Source organism: Bactrocera tryoni, chromosome 2, assembly GCF_016617805.1.
Source record: "Bactrocera tryoni isolate S06 chromosome 2, CSIRO_BtryS06_freeze2, whole genome shotgun sequence".
NCBI lineage: Eukaryota > Metazoa > Arthropoda > Insecta > Diptera > Tephritidae > Bactrocera > Bactrocera tryoni.
Genome location: NC_052500.1, coordinates 47,013,997 through 47,040,909, shown reverse-complemented (window position 1 = coordinate 47,040,909; position 26,913 = coordinate 47,013,997). Strand labels below are relative to the sequence as shown.

Here is a 26,913-nt window from a genome sequence, read left to right as displayed (position 1 = left end):
CACACCCTATTAGGACATCCTCCTTCCTGTTCTCCTCTACTAGTCTGGTGAGCGGGGCCGGTGGTATGTCTTCGTCAAGGGCCAAGTAGGCCGAGACCAAGAAGAAGGGCTTATCCTTCTGTTCCACCTTTACCACTGTGATATCTGCCGTGCTGTAATTAGGGCAAAGAAATGCATTTATACTTTTATTGATAAGAATGCATGCCCTAGGTTTGCCTCTGTTCCGTGTGTAAAACAGGTTATGGTTGCTGCTGTTTAGCCCTTTAATGGTATTTTCATTGACCCAGGGCTTCTGTACTAGGCTGATGTCGATGCCCCCCTCGTTCACGAGGGTTGTCAGATTCGCTGTAGCACTCTTCGAGTGCTGCAGGTTTATCTGTACGCATCTTATGTTATTGGGCATCTCGGGTTTCTTCGATGCCCACATTCTTTAGCAACTGGCTGGCGTCGTCGACCTCTTCCGTGTCGTCTTCGTCAATCCGCTTTGTCGCCAATTGGAATATTTTTATTCGCTTTTGCGATTCCGAAGCTGATTTCCCAGTCAGTCTTCTTCAGAGCCTCAATGGACTCATCACAAATGGCACAACTAGTATTAGTTTGCTTGCTTTATTCGGTTTTTCCTCCTTGATTAGCTTTTGCCACCACCATACTAGGTATAGATTTGTTCTGCAGCTTAATGCACCGCAGGAGTTTTTCGCCTGTTCCTAGAGGGGGTAATTCAAAATGCGAGCACGAGGTCTCTTCGAATGTCCTTGGCGGGTATAAGCCTCTCAATTGGTGCCTACAAAGGCGTTGCTAATTTTAGCAACACTACCTTTTCGTCAGGAAATCCAGCGAGGCCTGGTCCGCGTACTTGATGACCCTGTAGCCCCTGAGGGTCTCAGAAGAGTCAAACTCCGGGTGAGGACCGCGGGATTGTCGAGTACATAGCTTAGCACCATACTCGACAATCTGACGTCGATCTCCACCCATCTCTCCTGCATTGTGCTCGGAGAGGAGGAATTTCCGTCTATGATGGCCACCTGCAGGCTATCTCTGGCAACATCGCAGAAATGCCTTGCCGTTGTTATGCTGCTGTGTTCACCTTCACTCCGCCTCGGTTTTTTGGGCTGAGTTCTGGTATTTCTGTGATGGAGCGATTTCTTCTTTGAGAAGTGCTCTCTCGTTTGTTCTCTTCTTGAGGTTGTGATTGCTTCCTTTTCAGGTAGCCTTCATATTCCTCTACGATTGATTTGAGGCGCTTTGTTTCTGCCTCATCAACTGGGGTACCGGCTGCCTGGTCTTTGGCTATCTTCCCTAGTATGAAGACTGCCCTCTGGTACCGGTTTTTCCTCAGCTGATTCTGGGATTTCTTGCGCTTCTTTCTGTTTTCTCCTTTAGCCGCCAGTGCACCTTTGGTTGGTGCTCATGGCAGCCTTGGAGGTGGACGCTTCCTCCCTTATATCAGGGGCTTTTACTGCTGTATCTACCGGTATACTTTGGTTGGTATGTCCGGTAGTACTCTTACTCGTCTCCTTGCTGGAGGCAAGTAGCTCGTCTTCTTCGGATTCCGTAATAGGATTCCGATAATTCATGACCTTAGTCGTTGCTGTTGTCGTCAATTTGGTTGTTGTAGTTGATGTTGTTGTTGAATTATTGTTTCCGTTCATATTTGGTCCCACGAGTAATCCGGAAAGGGTTGGTCACTCGTCCGCAGAGCCGGTATGCGGAGAGAAGGCTTTTATACCTCCGACCTCGCCCGGGCATCGGAGGGGGCCGTTCGCGATCAGCTATTTATTACCCCCGCTGACCATTCAGCCCTCGGCACGGGTACCTCAACACCTTGGCTTAGGGTGGTGTTGGTTCGGGTATCCTCATACTTCCACAATAGGAGATGGGCGTAAAACCTAGGGTTTATTCATCCATATCACTATTGTGGGAATTATGAAGTGTCCCTCTTAGTTCGTAAGATTAGAGTGCGTTTCCTTTGGGATGCACACTTTACTCTTACTTAAGCCCCTTCGCCACGACAAGGCGACCAACTTCAAAGGAGAAATGCATGGTAAGTTCTGCTTGTACTAACGCTCAGACATATGTATATATGCCGCTTTTCGAACTGAATCTGCGAAGACACATCATTTTGTATGATTTGAAATCTACATACATACATACATACATACATACATATGTATATGCAATTTTATTTGATTGAATAGGTTTATTTGTAATCGGCTAACTATCACCAACTATCCAAGTTTCTGCTGAAAAAGTGTTTTTTAACCCAAAAAACAATAGGAAAATATAAAACAAGCACAAGTTGAGAGAGTAAATGTGAATACAAGGCCAAAATACTTGTAAAATTTACTCTTAAAACACAAGGAATTTTTGGCCATGGAGATAATAGCAGGTAACTTCATCAAATACAAAAAAAACAAGTATTGTAAAAATTGTCGACATAATAAAGAAGAAACTAATGGCTCCTTCACAAACAACTCGTAAGATGCAACAATGATTTACTCAGTACACACCGTTTATTCAGCTGGGGTACACCACGACGTGTCATACAGTCGTGGCGATCAGCCTGGTCGGCAAATTTAGATTCTGTGAAGACTCTTTAAGGATAATCTAGTGCAATCACATATTCGGTGGATATTGAGCTTTGCAAAGAACAACTTCTTCCTTAAGGTAAGAGAATTAATAAAAAGTGTTAAATACATTTTATTTTTTAGCTTTCTTTATATTTTTAAAATAGAACAAGTAATTGTAATTACATTTTGACCTTAAAGTGTACCATTTTTCTATAAATTACATAAGCAATAAATCAAAATCTCCGTATGAGAAACGCCGCAATCCAATTTCGGAATTTAAAATAACTCCCAACCTTTTTGTTTTAAATACTAAACTCCTACTTGAATATATAGCTTTGTATATCGTTACAAAAATAAATGCAATCGATTTTTTGTATATTAAACCTCAATCTTATTTTATAGTTATTCTATTCTAAATATTAAACTTGTTCTGAGCTATATATGTTTGTACATCGTTAAAAAAATATAACTACAACCGATTTTTCACTGATTATTATTTTTTTCTCCTATTAGGAAGTACTTATTTTATGAATACTAAACTATTCGTTATATACAAATCATCATCGTTACAAAAAAAAAACAGTTTTAACTATCACCGATTTTGGACACATTTTCAATTTTATAATTAAGCCCTATAACCATCTTACAAAATTGTCCGTTATCTAAACTGGTAAAATCTGTAATAAACACATTTGTTTTAGGTGATTCATTATCCAAAAACGGTCCGGGTATTTGTTCCTCAATCCACGGTTTCAATTTCTTGTTAACTTTTTTCGCAGTTTTACGTAAAGAGGAAAATAACCTGAAATTGCTTGGTATTAATCTCATGCTTTTCATTTATATTAGAATAATCACCTGAGTGTTATGTATTTACCAGAAGGTGTCAATACACATTGTGTGACGTATCCTTGCGAAGGTTTTCTGGACAGAAGAGATTTTTGAAGATATGTTTCAAGTTTCTTTATGGAAGTTACATTTGGCCATGGAGTCGGCCAAATATTACTTGGCCAAAATTCCTTTGGTAATGGCAAGGGACAACGACGGTAAATTAAAAATATTTGTGTACCCAATGTACTACACCTATTCAAAGTAAAATCAGTTATAGTTCCATGAAATTTAGTGTACAGCAGAGAGTTAAATAATTGTAGTAAAAGGTTCTGTAGTTGGGCATGATGTGACAGGTTCATATCGTAAAAATGTTGAAAGTCTAAAATGCAGACCTCTCCCTTATTTGAAAGTAAAAAGCGTTTAAGTTCTTCCAGTGGTTCAAAAATTTCCATTGCAAAGAGCCCATGCGCAAAATAGAATTTATCGTTATTTTGGCATACACGCAAATCGAAATAACGCACTCCTAACAACAATTGTTCCAAAACACTAGAAGACTGTGTTTTCGCCCAACGTCTCACACACCAAGGGAAAAGGAAATTTAACCACCTTGTGGACCGTTCGGCATCTGGAGCAGGCTTTGCTCCAGATTTTATACCATATGACATTGTATCATGAGATCCTTTTTTTTCAAATAGTAATAAAAAAATATTATATTAGGTATGTGCGTAAATTTGGAATCTTAGTAACTACCGGGTATTGCAAGATTGATGATTGGCAAATCGCGCAGTTCATTTGGAAGTGATGTCATCCACCGACCGTCGTCATCCATCAGTTATTTTTTGTTTGCTCTTCTTATTTCTAACTTTATGGATTCACTTATTTCAAATAACTACTAATAAATTCTAATAGATAGTGTGAAAGAAGAGAAACACTAATAATGTAAACAAACCAAAATTCAATATTCACAACATATTATCGATAACAACGATGTTTTCTTTTATTATATAGTGTCTTCATGCGACATTTTATTCTTTAAATTTAAAATTCTTTGAAACTTTTTCAGGTATTGCACATTTTATCCTTTCATTCATACGAAATGAACTGGCTTTATGTAATTAAGTTACTTGTTTGCAAAAATTTGTTTGTTTTGCACCAAGAAAACTTTTTAAGATTCCATTCACATCAATTCTATAGAATTTTTAAGTTGGTCTATATAAAAGCACAGCTGTTTTTAGGTTTAAGAAGGCTTCAGGAAATCTTGGGCTTGGAATATCAGAAGTCACTGCCCACTCCGCAGCTTATACCAATCAGATCAACAGTTGATTGACTAGTGCTGATGAGTAAGCAGTTAAATTCGACACCAACGAGAATATGACTACCATCGAAGCAGCTCAGTTCACGAGCTAAGTAAAAGGAAGACCGAATTTAAAAGAACCGCTGCATACTTAAAACGTTCATATGTTATTATTTTGCAATTATTCATTTGTTTATGTTATTAAATATTACATTCAATACAGAAATGATACTCCAAATAAAGAAAATATGAATATATAATTATGAATGTACACCGAATGACACTCCTGAAGTAATTTCGAGATATGGTGGGAATGAACAATCTTTGGCCAGAAAAAAGACCCGGTCCGTTACGGTTGACCGACTGTCGTGATGGCTTAGCACCACTTTTAAAACATACAATTTTTTTTCTTAAAATTGCATTCGGGTATAATTAAGATTTTCTACATTATCAATCAGAAAATTTTTAATCCTTATAACAAGACACATGAACTATTCAAATAAGTCCGCTTGATGGAAAATACCCTGGCAAATGTTTATCTGGTAATCATTTTTACAATTGGTTGGCCATAATTCTCTACAGTAAAATTGGTAGTACTTATCGATAATTATTATATTAATGCTATGAACTTGGCAACGCCGTGAGCTATTTGAATTTGTGTTCAAGATTTTCTTTCTCCAACATTTAAAATTTGAGCAATGGAAGTTTATGAGTTTGATAAGTGTTTGCTTGACCGCTTGGAAGAATCTTTGGGAGTTTTATCTTGGAAAGATGAAGTAGTACCCGCATCTCAAGTTCGTTCCGAGTGGTCATATTATATTGAACTTCAGATTGAACCAGCAGGTACATGGAGCGTCATTAAGCTGCATGGCATATTTAAAAAAGAATTATATTTTAAAATCTAGGTTGGCAAGCGTTATGGAAGATTCCTCGAGTGATATGTGAAGAATTATGTATTAGATACCCAACCGTGGTTTTCGGTTATGTGGAACAAGTTATTTTTAAAGAGTTGAAAGCTATATTTATTATACAAGCAGTTCAGGATGAAGACATTCATTTACCGGAAAAGCACGAAGTTTTCTTGGAAGATCTATGGCCTACCAAAGAGCAAGAAAATTACGAATTAAATATTGAACGAACTGCTGATTGTGTTGATCGTTTAAGATTCTTTTATACTCATGTTTGGATGCCCTGGGACAATGATAACGATGACGACATTAATTGGGTAGAAAAGCATTTAGAGTCACGTATCCGATTTTGCTATGACTTGCGTAAAAGAACAATGAAAAAAACTTTGGCAGCCCATGTCCGCAAATTGCTTACAGAATCTAAGTATTTGCAACAACGACGAGAGTACCTAGAACTAGGACTTACTGACGAAGACGAAGGAGACCTCGAAGAGACGATGGGTAAAACAGAAGTAACTGATTTAATGAGATTACATTTGCGCCTAGCTATGATTCGCAATGAAATTGAATTATTAGAAAATCCAGAAATGAGAAGAATTTTTGAAGAAATAAAATTTCCAGAGGAAAAATATTTCAATGAAAATGAACAAAATGACATATCTAGCGAAAAAAAACTTGGAGGAATTTATTTTGTAATGACGCCATGCACACTTGATCAACAAATATATTTATTGCAAATTGCCAAGAAGAGAATTCCAAAAGATGCTTTGGTTCAAAATGTACCCACACTGCAGGTAGTGTATGGTATACTTTTTGTTTCTGCATTCAGACACTTTTGACCTACAACTCAATAATCTTTTTTTTTTAAGGAAATTTTAAACAGTTGTAATAATTATGACCGTATTTATCTTTCACCTGGTCATCATACTGTAAAATTTTTGGAAAATATGGCCGATGGTGGTAGATTATGTGGTCTTACTACAGACAAGGAGAAGTTTACAAACTCATCGGATTACTTTACTAAGGAAAATGTTTCGATATCATCATCAGATGAAGAAAGTGTGCTTTTTGTTTTCGAAAGATCTTTTACTATTGAAAACATAGTTTTAGATTGTCGCAATGTACAAACTGGAATTTTGGTAAAAAGTGGAACATTGTGCCTGCGTAATTGCGTTTTAATTGGCGATGGAAAAACTAGTACTCAACAGGGCATTATTTGCCATAAAGGAACATCCGTTATACTAGATAAATGCATCGTTGAACAATTTGCAACAGGTGTTATTGTCATGAATGAGTCATTGTTACAGCTAAAACACACAAACGTTTTGAATTGCAAAATTGGAATCGATTTGAATGTTCACTCAAAGTGCCACTTTGATAATTCAAAAATAACTAATTCTCTTAATAACGCAGTACATGTGTCAACAGTCTTCAAACCACAAAACCTAAATGCCCGGTATACAATTTTGGACTGTTTAGAAGAGTGGGAAAAGTAAGTAATAAGTTACAGGTAAACTTGATAAGCGTAGTTTTATTATATTTATTAATTATTTTAATAGAAACTTTGACGCACCTACGCCATTCATTGGAGAATGCCAGTTCAAAGGTTGTAAAGTAAATGTATTTGTGCAAAATGTATCCAATATGATTATTTCACGAGAAACATTGAATATTTTGAAAGCTAACGAAAATGGTTTCGAAACCCCTATTACTAAGGATACAACGGCGAATGAGGAATGTGTCATCAAGTCATATTAACATATGGAAGTTGGGTTCAGCATACATAATTCTTAATCGAAACAAATTATACTGTATAAATAATTATCTGCCTTAACTTTAATTAATATGATTACATATATCACTTTTTAAAATTATATGTGAATGTGTATTAAATATCTTCGATAATATTAAGTATATAGGTTGTCAAAAAAGTCTTGCGGTATTTTCGCTAGTTGGCGCTGAAAGCGCGTAGCTCTAGTTTTATTCGTCGCATCGGGTCATGCTATACCTTTTTGGAAAGTTCATTTCACGCGCTAACACGTGTTTGATTGATGGTCGTTTCTTTTAAGTCGTTCGTGAGTTTTAACGTCGCAAACACGGAGCAAAAAAAGAGAAAATACGGCATATTTTACAGTACTACTACGATAAAGGCAAAAATACATCTCAAGCCGCCAATAAAATTTGTGCAGCTTATGGACCCGATACAGTTTCCATTTCCACCGCACAACCATGGTTTCAACGTTTTCGTTCTGGTGTAGAGGTGGTCGAAGATGCGCCACGCTCCGGAAGGCCTGTCGGATAAAATCGCTGAATTGGTGGAAAGAGACCGGCATAGTAGCAGCCGTAGCATCGGTCAAGAGCTGGGCATGAGTCATCAAAAATTCATTTCAATTTAAAAAAAAAAAAAAATTCAATAAAAATACCGAAGACTTTTTTGACAATCGAGTTATTACAAGCAAGGGCACAATTCCGATTTCTTTGGCGCCGCGATTTGAAGGTACCGTTGGAAAGAGGAAGTCCTCCTGATTAAAAAATATATGGGGTTATAGGTACGGCAAACGCTTAGTTTACGAGATATTCGACCTTAAAGTTCAAAAATTCCCAAAATTCGAACATTTCAACAAGCTATTTTACCACATTAAACACACTTTACACACATTTTTCACTTCAAATTAATTAAATTAAACTATAAACTTTTAAATAAATACACATCTTATACTTTTAACAGTTTTTTCTACCGAAGAAATCTTTATTTTAAAAATTACATTTTACACTCGTAGTGAACATCATGTGTGTGCAAAAAATTACGACGAAATGGAGCGCTGCCATGTGATAATAATAAGGAAATTCGATAAAATTCCTTTTTTCCCAAAAATTCCTCTATCCATTCATATGGATATGTTCTTTATTTAATTTAAAATAAAATAAGTAATATTATATAATAATATTATATATATTGTCACCTAATATACAAAACAACGTATTATCAAAAATAAATGGAAAGCGCTGACAGATATAATAACCAAAATTTAACCATTTTATAACGAAAATTCAAATTTTGTTTCAATATCAGTGCAAGATAACTAAAAAATATAACCACTTTATAACGAAACTCAATATATCTTTTTTTATTTTAACGCAGAAAGGAGTACTATGCGGAAGTACTTCAGTCACGCCGGGTATTCGCTCGACCAGGGTTATTTTTTTAAAGTGCGGCCGAAGGCCGCCATCTCAGAAAGGAGTACTACGCTAAAGTACTGCAGTCACCTCGGGTATTCGCTCGACCAGGGTTATTTTTTTAAAGCGCGACCGAAGGCCGCCAACGCAGAAAGGAGTACTACGCTAAAGTACTTCAGTCACATAAATCACATATACATATGTAGAAAGTATTTTTTTATAGTTAATATAGAAAAAAGAATCACGCGAAAAAACAAACAAAGAAAAAAAAAAATCCTACATATTTGCTTTTTAAGATGGCAAAGCTCGTTTTCCTCATAATTGTAAACAATCTAACCTTTTCAACGATGAGTCTGCTAAGTGATTTTAAAATTAACAAATTTAGGTAAAATATAGCAAAATAAAAGTGAAATGTGAACTTATTTCAATGTTTAGAGTGTATATTTAAATATACAGAGTGAAAAACGTGAAAAAAATTTAGTGAAATATAGAGAAATATCATGTGTTATTAGTGCAAATTTTTGATTTTTTAATCGTGAATATTTTAAAAAGTAAAAGTATTTTTATATTCTTTTTGGATATTTCTTCTCTGGAGAAGCTCCCCTATCCGCACATACCCCATTTATACGGAAATTCGGGTTTTTTTTACCCCTCCGCCAAAGTAATCGGAATCGTGCCCAAGCAAGTATAGATTTGTTTCCGATCTAACTTTTCAATTATAATTTTTCATAATGTAAAATATCGAAACTGAAATAAAACTATTAAAAATAGTTTATATATTTATAAATAATAATATTCGACTCTGATTTTGAGTTAGTTTAAGATAATTTCAAACATATTGAAGACAATTTTTTAATTACTACAGTATATCGAGACTGGCAAACCTGCTGACTCGTTTCTACGGGAAAAATCAAAATCGTGGTTAATTCTACGGTAGCGTACGGTAAAGCGGGCGTTAGAAGCGGTGTTGGTTAATCATTTACATTGCGTTCTCATAAGATAGGTCGTATTATCTGATTCGGGCTGCGGGTTTACGTTGTTCGCTGTTTCTGCTATTAGACTCACCCAAATTTAACAGCATATGTCGAATTGTTGCATGATACTCGTAGGATCCACGATTTTTTAATAACGTCATGAATTAAATCTTTAGGTTTTTCTTAGCTTTCTAGCCTGTGAATCTGTTACTATTGGTAGCAGATTTGAGTTGATCGCTATTTCGTGCAAGTTATAAGATTTCTTCTTCTTCTTAATTGGCGTAGACACCGCTTACGCGATTATAGCCGAGTTAACAACAGCGCGCCAGCGTTTACCGAGGAAATATGTGTCGCTGCATAAAGTTTAAATAGTATATCAAATATATTTAACACTTCTTCTTCCAATAATTTGATTTTGCTTGTTCTGAAAAGATTCTAATTTTATTTAATAAAATATTTGCAATTTACCTGACGTTCTTCAAACCATTTACGATGCTTCAAATTTTTCTTCGAGTGGAGATTCAATGCAATTTTTAAAAGTTTCATATTCAATATGTGCGTCTCACTCTTACACATTCAAAAATTTCGTATGATGAATGTTGCTACTCTTACAATAGAGTTTTCCATTTCAAAACAAAAAGTTACATATTAGTATCTCTGCAAGACGGAGGTAACAGATTGCACAAACACATTGAAACATTTTCAGCTGTTCACTAACACTGTTACATTTTCTGGAATTTTCAATTGAATGGGAGATTACGTAAGTAAGATAGAGAAAAACTATCGACATTCTAACATATTGTAATGTTAACTTGGTAGAATAGGAAAGACGAATACCCAATTTTTCAAGAAGAAGAAAACGAAAAGCGCAGTTTATTTTGGATTTTAAAGATGTAAGTTTGTTACATGGTAATTTAATAATTTATAATTAATTTCTATTATATATATGTATATATATTTTTAATTTCTTTTTTATAGAGAAATCGAAAAAACTTCACAAGGAGAAAAAGGTAAGCATTGTGAATTGAATGTTGTGTGCATAATTAAATATTTTAATATTACAGGAATTATTTGGAGAATTCAAATATATTGCGTACAACGAACAAATAAGGGAGTAAGTTTTAAATTATTAAAATTAAATAGTGCATATTTATTTCAAATATATATCTACATACATATATATGTATATACATACATACAAAAATTGAAATGAATTTACAATTATAATTGTGTCGACTTTAGAATACCGTCCCAGGATTTCGGGAATAAAATGGGTATGGTCGGATAGAGGAGGTTCTTCAGATCAATATTGCATCCTTTAGTTGATGTGAAATAAATATAATTCAACAATAAGTTTAATATTAAAAAAATTTACACCAATTAGTGAAGGGCTAGTGAACATAAAAAGCGAAATATAAGTGTAAAATTAATTTTAAATCGAAAAATATGTTTTCTAAATAGTGGTAATTTTCAGTTTTAAACGCAAATATCTCGAATATTCCCGCGAGTATAACTACATATATTCTTGAACTGGATAACCTCCTCTATAACTAAAAATGTTCATTTGTTCGTCCAAGATATTTGTTCGTATGCAGAATATCTAAAATTGTTTAAAATAAAAACAACATTAGTGTTTCATCATATATATATATACGCATTTCTGCTCCTAAGCAATATTAAGCATAAATATATTAGTATTTGCTTTATAAAAATACATTTATGTTTTTCAGATATAATCCAGAAGCTGGATGCCATTGAGACCCGTCTCACTGCAATTGAAAAGTCCCTAACAGACAAAGTAAGTAACGCAGTATTATATTACCAAATTAACACAGAAGCTAATTTTTATATTTTAATTTTCTAGATGCCAGAGTAGGCCGAGGTGCAGGCGCAAAGTAAGCATCACCGGTGATTTGGAGGACGAGCCTTACGTGGAGCTCGCTTCGAAACTGCCCATATCATCGGAAGAGCACAGGGTGCGAAAGGCAGTGTGGACGGCGTACTGCGCCGTAGTTGTAAATACATATTAGTTCTAAGTTGTACTATAACTATTAGTTTTACGTTGTAAATATTAGTTTTAAGTTGTATAAATTAGTTTTAAGTTGCACATATTAGTTTTAAGTTGTATATATTAGTTCTAAGTTGAAGTTTCTTATTTTACCTTAACAAATATGAATTTTTAGCATTATAACTTTTTTACTGAAATAACTTGTATTATTTTTCTGCCGAATGCAATAATAATATTCATATTACTTATATTTATTATATTTAACTAAATATCTGATTTTGATTTTATTATTAAATAAAGCGAGATTTAAAAAAAAAACTGAATTTTATTTAAAATAATTGAATTTGCTAGAAGTAACAAATGGGTAACAGATAATCTTGTTACTGCTTGTTCTTGCTAACATGCTTATATATATAGGTAACAAACTGATAACGAAAATAATAACACTAACACTATTCGGGTAACAAATACTTTTTGTTATCCATAACACACAGGTAAGCTATGCGCTAACAAAAGAATTTGTTACCCGTAACATACTGTGAAGAGATTTGCTAACAAATGCATGTATTCTGTTAGAACAAGGCAGCATGTGATATTTGCCATTGGTTAGAGCGAGATAACCATTGAACATCAAATAGCTATGTGTTATTTTTTCCCACTCTCTGAACAAAAGTAACAAATATTTTAAGGAATGCAAAAGTGAACAATAACAAGTCGCCTACACGTTTGCTAACAGCTACCCGTCCTGCAGGGATAAGAGGTGAAATTTTACAAATGGTTTTGTGAATGACGGTTACCACCGTCTTGTAGGAAATTGTGTTTCGCGCAAACTATTTAGAAAAAATGTTGGAAAACACATTGAAAAATTACATACTTCAACTTTTAATATATATTCTTAATCTCTAACATCATACCATACACATTTTATCTCCAAATTTTTGTGATGCTATTATAAAGTTTTCCTAAAATATTTGATGTCCGCCACCATCTCTAGATTAGTTTTTGTAAATATTCGGTTGAAAGTTAATCGATAATATTTACATGCCTTGTCATAACTAATTTGTTTTTAGAAATAAATAAACACAGTCAATTATCAGTTGCCAAGATGACAACAAACACAAACATTGACGAAAACTTTGAAACTCCGGATGTATGTTGAATATCTGGTTTTGAATCTTTTCATATATGTAATACTTTTAATTTGTTTTAGTTCGACGAAGATGAGCTTGGTGAGGAACAATTTGTGTCGACTACGGCTGGGAGGAAAAGGCTGTTCAGCAAGGAGCTTCGATGTATGATGTATGGATTTGGTGATGATAAGAATCCGTATACTGAGAGTGTGGATTTATTAGAAGATATTGTTATTGAATTTATAACGGAAATGACTCACAAAGCAATGGAGATCGGACGTACTGGGCGTGTACAAGTAGAAGATATCATATTTTTAGTTAGAAAAGATCAAAGAAAGTATGCCCGTGTCAAAGACTTATTGACTATGAATGAAGAATTAAAGAAAGCCAGAAAAGCTTTTGATGAAATTAAATACGTCGGTGAGTATGAAATTTAACCCTATGCGTTCCAAAAATTAATGCTACTTTGTTTCCAGGTAATGAGGCAAAAATCAAATGACAAAAGGTTAAATAAACAGTGGTTTTCATGTAATATTATTTTATTTTCAATTTATATATACTAGTATGAATAGAAACAAAATATTTTAATAGCAATGACTTTTAATCAAAGTAATCTTCAATATCGATATCCGGATTGAGAATGTCATCTCCATATGGGGTAAGATCAATTTGGTTCAATATAAGGTTTTCGCAGGTCTCAGCAAGTTCTGTGTTCCCAATCAATATTGCGCCTCGTAAACGTCCATTTTGTAGTACAAACTTTATATACTCCTTACCAGCAGTACTTCGAATCAGTAACTCGTAATCGGTTCCTAGACCTTGGCCATTATATCGCCCGAGAAGAACAACAGGATAACCAAATAGCTGAGTCACGTGTCCAAATAGTTCAAAACAGAAGTCTTGATAAATCACTTCATTTGTTAATTTTGCGCCCATACTACGTCCGGCCATACAACCCATTTGGCGAGCTTGTGTCCACAATCTCATTTGAAACCAGTGATCACCATGCTCCCACATAGCGGTACAAACATCGCCAGCAGCATAAATATCTGAAACATTTGTTTCCATCATGTCATTTACGGCGATTCCACCGTCGGATCCCTTAGATAAAGGAATCGAGCAAGAATAATTATGATGGGGTTCCACACCGGTTGCGGATATAAGGAAATCACATTCAATACGTTCATCATTGTTGAGCGTAATAAATAATTGTTTATTTTCTTCTATTATTTCCTTAATATGTGTTTTGTAGTGTATAATCGGTGAATCAGCTGTAGATAATGAATTGCCAGTTAATGTGAAATTCCTGTGCCAATCGGGTCCCAAAGCCGCACCACGAACTTTGTTGTTTTCTTTACAAAGGTCTTTTGATTGTATTTCTTTGTACCTAAGACGTTTAACAATAGAAACGGATTGTGATTTCTCTTTGTCTGCATCGCTACCCTCTGGTCTCTTGAGGTGTATTGACTCTTGAAAGAAATGGGCTGCACCTGGATCGACAAAGGTTGACGCAATATGATTGTCTTTGACCACCCAATGTACCTCAATTCCATGCAACTCATAAGCAAGTTCGCTAGCTATACCACCATTACCCAGCAAAGTAACTTTTTTGGCATGTTTTAAAAATTCCTGCAGTGTTAGAACTGAGTCGGTGTCACGGACTCCAATAACTCGAGGATTGTTACCAAGCACTAGATTAGGTGTAGCACCAGTACAGAGACATATAGATTTATAATAGATACGTCGACCATTCTCAGTGAGAACGAAATGATCCAATGCCTCTATAGTTTTAAGCCGGTCAACAATGGTTACAATTGCAGGTGGAAGGCTTACATGGCATAAGTTTTTCTCGTTCAACGATTGTTCTTTTACGTCAAATTTATAAACATATCTTGCAACGGGTTCTAAATTGGCAATAGTTTTTATAACGCTCGATTCTGTTATTAAAGTTATGTTCTCTTCTGGATGGTAAATTGCTAATGTTTCCGCACAGGTTACACCTGCGATCCCACCGCCAACTACAAGGAATGTCGATGAATGCTCTTCAAATTGTGTAATATCGTCACCACTATCTGAGGCCATTATTTTGTTTCTTCCATATAAAAATTACTAAATTATTATGTAAATTTAAAGTGTACTGGTTTGTTATTTATTTTTTACTTCAGCTTTTCCGTAGTATTCGTCGAGATCGAATTCTCTAAATGGTACGTCAAAAGTTATAAGTCCATAATCCCGTGCACGTTCAACGGCCACTGTTAAATCAAAATGTTTCTTTTGACAAAGGCCAGTTTTAGAATAACTTAGAATTTGACCCGTATGTGGTGAAATAAACTGTTGCAGTAAGTCAATATTTCGGTGGTCTAACACTAAATATTCGTCACGACAAATAGGACAAGGATTTCCGGTAGATATTACTCCTTTCCTAATACAAGTTTTACGAGTTTTACGCGGTGGAATGGCTCCTTTGTGGTTGCGCCTACGATAAAAAAATATGAGATAAATATATACAAATATGCAGAAGATTCGTACCTATACTGCTCCCAAACTAATTGATCTCCATAGGTTTCTTTGTAGGCAGAACTTTTAAGGTATCTCATGGATGTTTCTACTGGAATAACTTGTGTTCGGTCATTTTGCCGCTTTTTTATTTCATCAGCAGTAAGATTATTGGATTCAAAACCATTAACGTTTTCTTCCGGCTTTACATCACACCTCAAAAATGTACCTGAATGAAAATATGTCAGTCGTTGAGGAAAGCAAACGCGATTAACAACAGAAAACTTTTCGTTAATAAGATTTCTAGATATTGTCCTTAAAATTGTAATCATTTTACTTTAAGCTGATGGAAGAACAATCTAATCGTTCCTAACCAAATATTAAATAATAAAACTATTCAGTGATGACTCAATCCTGCACGGTGTAGCTTTTAAAGAGGTTAAAAAAAATCATCGACTTTGCGATTTTTAGCCCGTGCCTACCAAAAATAAATTGAAGTATAATAATTAATAACAGCGCTATTCTCATGCCTTCACAAAAATCACCACCTTCGTTATTGCGAGGTTTTTGTTACTTGTGCGGTTTTCCGTAAGCTGACGTGATTTCAAAAGCTCACAATCACCTCACAAATTTGTGATGTGCGGAAGCAAACCTCACAATACAAAATCGGTTGTATTTGTTGTTGTTCAATATTTTTAAAAGATATTTCTATTGAAATAGAATGGGGGGAATGTTCTTCCAAAGGCGTTATCTATTATAAATATAAGTATTTGTCTATTACAATAAATATGTTACCTACGGTGTATGTACATTTTACTTCCCTCCAGGTATGAATAAAATAATACTATGTTCGGGCCGACATTGAAAACATTTTGAAAACACATTTGTATGTTGTGGAATCTAAGTCGTTCGGACCGACAATGTGTGTTTTCGTTGAGTTTTCACTGACAACTATCAATAGCGGCATGCTCTTGCAAGATTGCACGATGACACAAAATGCAAAAATCCTATACCGAAATACGCAAGGCCAAGAGAGCACCCATTGCAGAATCTAGTGATATATGACGGCACGAAAATAAACATGGGTTTTGGTCTGACATATTTTACAACCATTGCAAATAATTTTCTGCGTTATTGTTGTTGTGCCGTTGCACCAAGAAGAAAATTCTGCAATTTCTGCACCGTGCAAAGTTGTGCAAGAGCAAGAGAATCCCCCTAATATGAGAATATCAAGTGACAGCTGTATTTGAATATGGAATGTAAACAAATATCAAGTGACAATTTAGGTCCGGCAAAATATGTCTTCCAAAAACATCGATTAAACTAAAGCAGGCAGCGATTATAATGAGTGGAATGTAAGTTTTCAAGTAGTTTTCAGCGAAAACTGTGTTTTCGTTTGACGTATTTTACATGGACGAAAACACAAGTTTTCGTGCGAAAACCAGTTTTTCCCACGAAAACATGTTTTCGTTGTCGGTCCGAACATAGTATAACATATACATATTTATGTTTCAATAATTCAGACACAATTTTATTTGTAAATATGTATGTATTTATTTAATACATGTGCAGATAAAAAGATATTTATGTTGAAATAATACCCTGTAATGCTGCAACTGCTCCTGAGTTGTTCTTTCACATTTTGAAATCCTAAAAAGAAATTGAATTGTTATATTATATATGCATCAAATTTAATAAATTTGCAGATTTACAAACTTTTCTTGATTGCCCATTTTTTTATTTTGTCTTGTTTGTTTTTGTTAAATATCTGGTTCACACCAAAGTGCTTTTCACCTCATGTGATGAGTGTTTTGTACTTCTTTCTTGTGAGGTTTGAGCAAGAATAACCTAATGCTGTAAATCTTTATTATACATGCATGGCCCTGAAGAAACTGGTTCTTCAAAAATTTTGTATTATTTTTTTTAATGATTAATTTCTGAATTAATAACAACTCTTCAGATTAATGAATTTTTTGTAGTTTCATATTGTTATTAGAGAGCAAATAATTTGCTTTACATTCAAACGACCCAATTGCGTTTGTTTTGAATTTCAGTTGTCAAAATTTTACTTACCAAATGTTTACTTTGTAAAATTTGTCAATAATCTAATGTAAACTTGTTCACCCCAATTCAAACATAGAAAAATTTTAATATTTGGCAAACAGCCATAGCAGAATAATAAAATAACTTTAATGGAAGGCATACACACAACAATTAGTTGGTTGGGCTAGAAATTGCCCTTGTCGCTACATACGACCCAACTTTTAATACTATTTGAGGCCAACTTCATTTTGAATATTCACTTCGTTCCTTAAACATGAATTCGGAAGTTGTTGCTTTACTTATTATATATGACGCGCTTCGACAGCCGAAATAAAATGGCGAAATCGTTTGAAATCGCACGACCAAGCCAAACACGATTCAACTAACACAACCCACTTGACAAAATATCAAAAAATTTTGATTTTCATCCAATCAGTTGGTACAACTCATACAACTGCCCCATATACGTAACAATCAGTTGTACGATTCGATGAAATTGGTACAATAATTGGTGCGTGTATGCCTTCCATAATAGTCATACATCGCTATATCATCGCATTGATAGTTTTTATTTACAAGAAACTATCAAAATTTTCTCATCTCTGACAGAGCGCCCTGTCATTGAATTCAAAAATAAATAGTGGTGGTTTCAAAATCATCTTGCTCAAAGTTTTAACATATTATTGAATAAAAATTTAATAATATATCAATTCGAAATTAAATAGATAGAGGAAATTCTATTGCAATTAAAATCGTGTATTATAGGTAATAAATCTTTTGTTCTATTTGAATTATTCGGATTATTACTTCTAGTGCTTATAGATGAAGATGCAATTAATATGCCTCTGCAACTGGATCCTTCAACAATACAAAAGCTTACTCATGAGTCGTCTGAAATTCGGTTGCGAACATTTGAACAAATTTGGAATAAGTTAAATCGTGCTTTTGACCATAATGAAGAAATACAATTCAAAGTAGGAGAATTGTGTAAACAACTCATCCGTTGGTTTGGATTTGAACCAATATGTGAAGGAAATCGCGTCCTCCAACTACTTATACAAATTTTAAGATCAAGCTACAATGAACAAGCTATTAAACAACTTGGTATGAATCGTTTCAAGCGAGAGATGGATAAAGTTAAACTTCGAGTCAAAAACTATCAAACCGAATCACAATTGGTGGATGAAGTAAAAAGTATACTGTGCCACTACCAAGATAGTAAAATGAAAAATGAAACAGATAAAGTTATTGAAGTTTTTGAAACTATTTCACTTATTGATACAGATGAAAATGACAGTGCTAAAAGTGAAACGTTTTTAAGCAATTTTGTAACCAATGACTACGAACCAGCGTGGTCAAAACCAACACCGGCAGATTTTACTGCACTCAGATTTATAGCAGATCTTTTAACTAATGCAGATGTTGACGAACGCGAAATGTCGAATGCCCTTCTACATCTAGAAATCACAATGTTAGATTATCCTGCCGAATATATGCTTCAAGCTCCACATGTATTTTTGCGTCTTTTACAACTGTATAATTTAAATGATTTTGAAAAATGCAGTGTATTGGAAAAAGTTATGAGGCCAATTAAAATTTACTTGCGGCTTCTTTTGGCCAGATCAAAAGAGCGTTCTAATGTAAGTGCATATTCAACAAATACAGCAGCAACACTTATATCCGGAAATACACAATTAAAAGTGAGTACTATTTTGCGCTTGGTTCTTGCAAAGAGTGTACAACTTTTGGAAATATTAGTGCACGAATGTCGTAAAGAAATGCAATATATTATGGGAATCGCTAGAGACTGTCTTGAGCTGTTTCGTCTTCAACAAATAAGTGTTGATAATGATATGTTGCGAAGGCTATACTCAATTATACTTAATCTTCAAATTTGCTTTGAGCAAGATGGACATTTCACATTGAAAAGAATTAAATATCTCCTACTTGTATGCCTAACAGATGATATTTCAGCTCATAATATCAACGAACAAACGGAGAAGGAAGATTCAAAAATGTTAGACTTTCTGCTACGTGATTATACATTCAAAGTCAATTTCCCGCATCGTTATCGTAATATTGAAAAACGTAAGCAAATATTTGGTTCTAAAACCTTTGATCAATGTCAAAAGCTGCAACATTATGATAGCTCTATTCGATTTGCAGTGTCATTACTTCGAAATCCACGAACTATCAATAGCGAATTAATACTATTGAATGAACCCAATATTTTTGTGGCTATAGAAAATTTGAAAAGTGTACAATTAACTGAATATGTATTTCAATCGATTATAGATTGCAACGCACAATATTTAGAGAAGCCCGACTTGCGGTCGAAAGCTACAGAACTATTACTTAATTTAATGCGGTTGAAACATGAGCCACTGCGGATACATGTTTACAAAATACTTTCTATGGCGGTAAAACGGCACTTTGCATGCTTAATGGAAAACGAACGCTATAATATTGGTTTGACACATGGACAGTTGCTAGAATGTCAAGTACTAGGTGTACCATGGAGCAGTGAACTACTACTCCATCTGATTTATATATGTGGCGATAATAAAAACGAATACTTAAACAAAATTAGTGAAGAAATATTAACGCTAATATTAAAATCTCAGCACTTATTGGGTGAAGAATGGCTAAAATTATTACATTTATTTCTACCAATATTGCCTTTGTTACAGTGTTGTAATCAATCGCAAAATATTACACTGCTGTTGCAAAAACTACTTGATCCAGATACAAAACAACTGCCTTTTTTGACGGTATTGCAAGGTAATATTATATTTATGTTTCATCACCACAGTAATATACGTAGCGAAGCTTTAGCGCGCCTTCTTTACATTATGAATACACTACCAGACGCTGATAAATATGTACCAAATCTTCTACATATAAGCGATGTAATACCCAACGATGTATGTATTTTAAAAAGTCCTCGGGAATATCAAAAGATATTTACAGACGTTAATGCTTCTTATGAAAGAGATACTTTACATAATTTGCTGAATATGTTAGAAATGACCGATGTGGAACCAGTGATACGCAAAACAACACTAATGCAATTGAATGTTATGTGCCAGCAATGGGAAACTTTAACTACCTTTTGTGAAGAGAGTGCTCATTATTTAATCTTACAAGCGCTTGAAAATGCACTATTGGTTACATCGTATGAAGATTATACCGGCTCTGCAATTCCTGCAATCAGTATACTTTGTAAGGTGTTGTTATATGACGCTTCTCTGCGTTGCGAATTATCAGATACACCCAATATATATATTTTACTGTTACGCGCGATTGCTCTCTATCAAAATGATATACAGTTACGTCAGGACGCCTGTGTTTGTCTGTTTCTCCTACTTTATTCAAGTTTCATTGTAGTTTTGGGTAACCAGCGTGTTGAGGCACCCAGCCTGTTAGGTAATTTACAATTGCCGCTAAACTTTGATTTGCAATCGTTTGAACAACACAATACCGCGCTCTATGAATATGATCAAATTTTCGCAAATAAAACGGAAGCCACGTTATATTTGCGGCATCTAATAGCAAACACCTTTTATGACGATCAAATTCCTGTACCTAAACAGTACTTGGAAGAGCAAAAGGATTACGATTTTGATGCAGAATTGCATTTGCAATTACGTGATTGGCGCTTAATGAGCGCTACTAATTCGAAACATAATATACAACGATTTTTGAGAGCAATTTTAAATGCTACCGATCATAAGTCGCTGATATATGCGAGTATTTCATTGCAATTACAGCTTAGTCTGCGCGATCAACAAACTAATAATGCCACCACATTGATGCCCGACAAATTTGTCAACGAGCTATATGGTATGATTAGTAAATACTTGCAATTACCGCCGGGTAATGAGTCGGATTATGAACTTTTTGAAGTATTGATCGATCTCTGTCAATTCTGCGTACAATTGCCTTTGACTATAATAAATATACGTTTGGTAGAGGATTTAATAACGGATTTTCAGCATGCTATTATTGCGCTACTTAAAAACGAGGATACTTCACTTCGTTTGTATCACAAATTATGTGTTTTATTGAGAAGTTTAATGGAATCCGTTAAAACTGTAAATGGAGACAAAGAAAAGTTGCGTATTTTACATAGCAATTTATTTGAATTGATATTCCAATTGATGACGCGGCACTTTCAAAAACGTGATTTCCTACGCATACGCTGCTTATTGAGTCTACAAGCTACACTAAGCAGTTACGATATTGCTATTGCGGATAGGCAACTCATGGCATACTGCAAACGCTTCATAAAATTATCACTTGTATTAAAGTCATTTACGCAAACCGGATCACAATGGCAGATTGATTGCCTGACTATTGTATGTCGGCTTTATACACAGTTGGAGGAACCACAACGTAGTTTTAAGCTTTGCCAATCATCCGTAAAGTACTTGAGTGGTCTATGCGGGCATTGTGAACGAAAAGTTCGTGCGCTGGCTTGGTGTATTTTAACATATTTTTCACGCTATGACGACCCGCATGATAACAGTACAACATTAACAACTGGTATTGACTTTTTAGAAAATGAGTTATCCTATCTGCCTGGCGGTTTTATGGCATGTTGTTTGTGCACTTTTTTAGATGGCGGTGAATCGATAGTGGTACGTCAGTTAGCTGCGAATTTATTTACCAATTTTCTCAGTGGAGCTGAGAAAAAAGAGGATGCATTTCAATTACTTACACGACATAAATTTCTATTCTTTGCAAACGAAGCCATACGAGGTTGTTGCATATTCGAACAAACTTTACCGTTACATTTTGATCATAATTCCCCAATCAGCGTAACTAATTGTGATTTGATAAGTTGTTTTTGTAAAATATGCTCTATAATGTTGGAAAATAAACCAGATTTCGCTAAAGAGTTGTGTGAAAGTGATTTTATGTTAAAATTATATGAATTACTGAAAATGTCAGCGGCGGATGAGAATCCCAAATACTATGTCATGTGCGGCGAAATATGCCGCTTATATGGAGCATGTTATCCAACAAATTTCCCTTTACTGCAGCGCACCCTGTGTCGTGATCAAGTTTGGCTTAAACATTTTTATCAATTATTCGACCAGCCAGATATATTAGATGCAGTGATTGTAAATGTTTTGCAGCTGCTGTTGGTTCTTTGTAAAGATGATATGGCTTATGAGAAATTATGTGACAACATTTCCAAAGCGCCGGCATCGCTTGTGAGGCATTTGTTGCGCGCTTTTGCAATTGAGAATCTCAATACACCGCTGCAACGATGTTCATTGGCAGCGTTGAGTTTATTATTAATCAAAGGTCAGAATAAAGAGAAAGAACAAAATAGGCCAAATAACATTGTAGTGACACTGGAACGCAATGTCGCAATAACGGATAATAAAGACATTATCGCGCTAAAAGTGGCGAAATTTACTGAAATTCTGACGCAGAGACAGTATGACAATTTCAGTGAGGATCTAAGCGTCGATATTGATTTAGTAGAAAATGAAAATGCGAGCAGTAACAGTTCGTCAATAACAGTAGCAACAAAATCCCCAATTGCTCTTATCTTTGTAGAGTTGTTTCGCCTATTTCAGCACCTTTACTCCATAGCGACGATCAAATTCACTAACGCACCAACCAAAGCACAAGTGCAAGTAAATGAAACGCTGGGGGTGATTCTGAGAATTTCTGTAGGCGCACGGTTGGCCGCGAAAAATCTGAAACTCTTCGATAAAATAACGCAAATTTTTGATACATTTTTTGAACAGTTCAAATGCTGCGCTACTACTTACGTACGCCGTTATGGCGAGAAGAAAAAATTGACTTTGGTAAAAAATTTTAAACTTTTACTAAACGTATACTTGCATTGGTTTGCCGCTGCTGATGCAGCGCTCACGGATAATCTTCAAAGTGTAGCACTTTCCAAGCTCCTAATGCAGTTGTGGCCGTGGTTGCCACACTCAGGTGACTTAAAAGAGCTAGTACTGCAGGTGTGTTGTCATCATAGTGAGCATTCATTTGCCGTATGTAAACAGTTTGCGGTGCTGTTTTCCGGATATGTGCACTCATTACTGCAATTGGTCATTAAGTTGATCGTAGCCGAAACCACGAAGGTAAAAGCTAACAATGCCGAAAGTTTCCCGGTTATCAGTACGGGCTTGCGCATAGTTATGAATTGTTGCTCGTGTGCAGAGGGTCGCGTCACCATAACTAAAACACATATGTTGGACATGTTTGATAGCTTGCATCCGTTTCACTTAAAATCGCCTAAAGTTAAAGCCGATATACTGCGTTCATGGTTGCAGTTTTGGGAGTTATTTTCACGCTATCCGGAAGGTGCGCATATGCGCAATTTGCGAGCTCTCTGTGATGTAATTATACGGTCTCCTCCCAGCAGCACTGTACGCATATTGACGCTTCGTATATTGCGCAATATGTGTTTTTTGGGTAGTAATCGTTCTGCTTTGATGACATCAAACGACTTTATTTGTACAATTGATACGATTGTTGGCGAACGACTGGGTTCGTCAGCAGCATCAAATGCGGAACAGAAATATGTTTCGTATGAAGAACAATTGATAGCATGTGTTGGTGTTTGGAAATTAGCCTCCGGTGGTGCTAAGTACGTCGCTATGCTACGATGTACCAATTTGTCCAAACATCTGCGGCAGTTGAATCAGCAGTTGGAGTCACTCAAGGAAACTAATTCCAAGAAGTTTTCACAAACCCCTTTCGCTACAGATTTGTCGTATGTGCTAGATGTAATCTTAAATATTTTTAATAATTAGTTTTTTATATTTTTACTATATTTAAATTATTTTAGATGATATTCTTAAAAATATATAATATAAGTCCTTCTAAAACAATTAAAAATATTTGGAAAAAAATTGAAAAAAACACTTACAAAATTTTGCTACCATTGAAACTGTATTTTTTAATTTGTTGAATTAAAACGCCTTTGTTAATAATGTACACCCCAAATGTTTTTATTTTGTTATTTATTGTTAATGAAATTTATTATATTTTTGTGATGAAATTGCGGCTTAAAATTATAAATATAATCTAACTCTTCGGTATTATTTCGCTTAAGTTTCAAGATAACAATAATCAGAATAATTAAATGAATTACAACTTTTATATAAGGTTGATCTATAATGTTGTAGTTTTTAATACTCTTGCAACATGTTGCTTTAGAGTATAATAGTTTTGTACACCTAACGTTTGTTTGTAACACATAAAACTAATTGATAGAGATAAAACGCTATGTACATATAAATAATCAGCATGACGAGACAAGTAGAACTCCAGATGTCTGTTTGTCCGCACGTGCATGCTATAACTTGAAATACGTGTCCCTTGGAAAACCTCCTATAAATTGCCATAACGAAGAACTAAATTGAAATACAAAACTCTAATTAGTTGTATACTAATCCCAATAGCAAGATTTTTAAAAAGTGAGCGTGCCTCCGCCCCTTAATAAGTTTAATGTATAAACCTCCGAAACTATTCAAGCTAATTGCAAATTGTGCAAATTTGCACAGGAAAAATCATGTTGACACCTCATGCGACAGCGCAAAAATAGGTGAAATGGAATCATAATTACGCTCACTTCCCATAATATAACGGTTTTATTAAAAATTGCTAAAAGTGCGTTAAATCATTAAAATACCTGAAAAGTAACCCCAGTGTATATAGTTGACTTTTTACTGAAAAATTGGTCAATATGTGATATACTTAATTAAATTTAGGAGACAATCTTTTCCTGATAATGGTATATCTTTATATCAAAAATGGATTGAATCGGATCAATATTTCCACCATATACCCAATAAAAATATTTAAAACTTCCGCCTGGGAAGAACTTCCCCATATATCTGCGCCAATATGTGAGCTTTCTTAATTAAATTGGGTGAGCGTGTTTATCTCTTTACGTTGGATCTGGGTACAGAGAAAGCGGCAGGTCCTGATGGGATTATGCCCATAATGCTGCAAAAACTGGTAGAACCAATGTTCAAAGGCTTGAAAATATATACAAAGCTAGCATTCAACTATCTTACATCCCAAGAAGTTGGAAAAGAAGTAAAGTTGTGTTCCTTCCAAAACCAGGCAGAAGAACACACGAGTATGCCAAGGATTTTAGTCTTATAAACCTTACCTCTTTTATGTTGAAGGTACTAGAAAGGCTAATAAATTTACACGTAAGAACAATAATGGCGGAGAAGTTATCGAAGTCCCAACATGCGTACATAAAGGGCCAATCAACCGAAACTGCCCTTCATGAGGTGATAAGTGTAATTGAAAAATCCCTACACCGCAAACAATACACCATGGCTGCTTTTCTAGACATAGAGGGCGCCTTTAATAACATAGAAGTAAATGCTAAAATTAATTCTCTGCCACATGCTGGCATAGATGACACTGTGTGCAGATGGATACTATCAATGCTTGAGAATAGGAAGATTATAGCTTCAAACGGCGCTGCAACACAAACAAGCTATGTGAGTAGAGGAACGCCTCAAGGGGGGGTCCTCTCTCCGCTTCTATGGGTTGCAGCGCTGAACGAAATACTACTCCAACTAAACGGTGGAGGAGTGAAAGCAGTAGCGTATGCAGACGATATAGTGTGGTTGGTATCAGGCATGTTTCCTTCAACAGTCAGCGAGATTATGGAAAGAGCACTTCGAAGGTTAAACCTATGGGCTAAAAACAATGGTCTAGGGGTTAACCCGAACAAAACAGAACTGATGCTATTCACAAGCAGAACCAAAATACCTCAGTTTCAACTTCCGGTACTAAACGGTACAACACTCACTCTATCCCCCACAGCTAAATACTTGGGGGGTGGAGACTGACACCAAACTTCCCTGGAAAATAAATATAGAAAAAAGAATAAACAAAGCATACATGGACTACTATACTTGTAAGAGAATCGTCAACAATAATTGGGGCCTCAAACCAAGTATAATCATGTGGATGTATACGGCTGTCATAAGACCCATTCTTACATATGGAACTCTGGTATGCCATTTAACTGGGTCTACATGTTTTTGACCGATGCTAGCTTCAATTTCAAGTGCTAAGTATGTGAAGGCGACTCATTCGTCTCTCGGGTTTGAAAATAAATAGAATTTTAGATCTGAAGTGTTTGGCTTAGGTAAGCCAATTATTTCAGCCATTTACCATGTATGCAGTTCATAATGGTTCATAAATCTTTCACGAATCCTTTTCCCTAACAGCTCAAAATCAACCTCATCGGATTTGCCTACGTCAACTGTAATAGTAGGCAAAGTGTGTCACTCATTGTTCTGTTGTTTTAAACTATGTTCTACAATGCGTCTCTTCAACTTTGTGTGACAGATCCAAGATAGTGTCTAAAAATACCATTTCTGTTGACATTGAGAGTTTTAGGGAGTACCTCAAGATACCATGTAATAAAAGTGGAAGACCATATGTGTAAATCGTACACTTTTACCAAAGAAAAATATAAGAAG

General features: G+C 35.1%; 6 protein-coding genes across 8 annotated transcripts; 3 read left to right on the top strand and 3 right to left on the bottom strand.

The window, feature by feature from the left end:
- Nucleotides 1–2,691: 2,691 nt before the first annotated feature.
- LOC120769429 (PI-PLC X domain-containing protein 3) lies at nt 2,692–4,344 on the bottom strand. Its single transcript, XM_040096410.1, has 3 exons — nt 4,146–4,344; nt 3,423–4,074; nt 2,692–3,369 (listed from the first exon to the last, which is right to left on the bottom strand). The coding sequence occupies exons 1-3, from the start codon at nt 4,222–4,224 to the stop codon at nt 3,153–3,155; spliced, it is 948 nt and encodes a 315-aa protein (XP_039952344.1). The 5' UTR covers nt 4,225–4,344; the 3' UTR covers nt 2,692–3,152.
- Nucleotides 4,345–5,337: 993 nt separating this feature from the next.
- LOC120769493 (protein nessun dorma) lies at nt 5,338–7,471 on the top strand. The gene is made up of 4 exons (XM_040096522.1): nt 5,338–5,532; nt 5,595–6,391; nt 6,467–7,089; nt 7,157–7,471. The coding sequence occupies exons 1-4, from the start codon at nt 5,388–5,390 to the stop codon at nt 7,353–7,355; spliced, it is 1,764 nt and encodes a 587-aa protein (XP_039952456.1). The 5' UTR covers nt 5,338–5,387; the 3' UTR covers nt 7,356–7,471.
- A 5,324-nt stretch (nt 7,472–12,795) lies between these two features.
- LOC120768308 (transcription initiation factor TFIID subunit 13) lies at nt 12,796–13,474 on the top strand. Its single transcript, XM_040094945.1, has 3 exons — nt 12,796–12,906; nt 12,967–13,306; nt 13,363–13,474. Exons 1-3 carry the CDS (start codon nt 12,862–12,864, stop codon nt 13,383–13,385), a joined length of 408 nt encoding a protein of 135 aa, XP_039950879.1. The 5' UTR covers nt 12,796–12,861; the 3' UTR covers nt 13,386–13,474.
- Nucleotides 13,393–14,990, bottom strand: LOC120768306 (pyridine nucleotide-disulfide oxidoreductase domain-containing protein 1). The gene has a single exon (XM_040094942.1). The coding sequence runs from the start codon at nt 14,966–14,968 to the stop codon at nt 13,487–13,489; it is 1,482 nt and encodes a 493-aa protein (XP_039950876.1). The 5' UTR covers nt 14,969–14,990; the 3' UTR covers nt 13,393–13,486.
- Nucleotides 14,991–15,013: 23 nt separating this feature from the next.
- On the bottom strand, nt 15,014–15,821 carry LOC120768307 (28S ribosomal protein S18b, mitochondrial). Of its 2 annotated transcripts, XM_040094944.1 has the most exons (3): nt 15,720–15,821; nt 15,416–15,611; nt 15,014–15,362 (listed from the first exon to the last, which is right to left on the bottom strand). In XM_040094944.1, the coding sequence occupies exons 2-3, from the start codon at nt 15,481–15,483 to the stop codon at nt 15,032–15,034; spliced, it is 399 nt and encodes a 132-aa protein (XP_039950878.1). In that variant the 5' UTR covers nt 15,484–15,611; nt 15,720–15,821; the 3' UTR covers nt 15,014–15,031. The 2 variants fall into 2 exon arrangements, with proteins under 2 accessions (XP_039950878.1, XP_039950877.1); XM_040094943.1 differs by having other exon boundaries at nt 15,416–15,799.
- Nucleotides 15,822–18,130: 2,309 nt separating this feature from the next.
- Nucleotides 18,131–24,210, top strand: LOC120768409. Of its 2 annotated transcripts, none has more exons than XM_040095090.1 (2): nt 18,131–18,190; nt 18,248–24,210. In XM_040095090.1, exon 2 carries the CDS (start codon nt 18,265–18,267, stop codon nt 24,208–24,210), a length of 5,946 nt encoding a protein of 1,981 aa, XP_039951024.1. In that variant the 5' UTR covers nt 18,131–18,190; nt 18,248–18,264. The 2 variants fall into 2 exon arrangements, with proteins under 2 accessions (XP_039951024.1, XP_039951025.1); XM_040095091.1 differs by having other exon boundaries at nt 18,176–18,190; nt 18,239–24,210.
- The last annotated feature ends 2,703 nt before the right edge of the window (nt 24,211–26,913 follow it).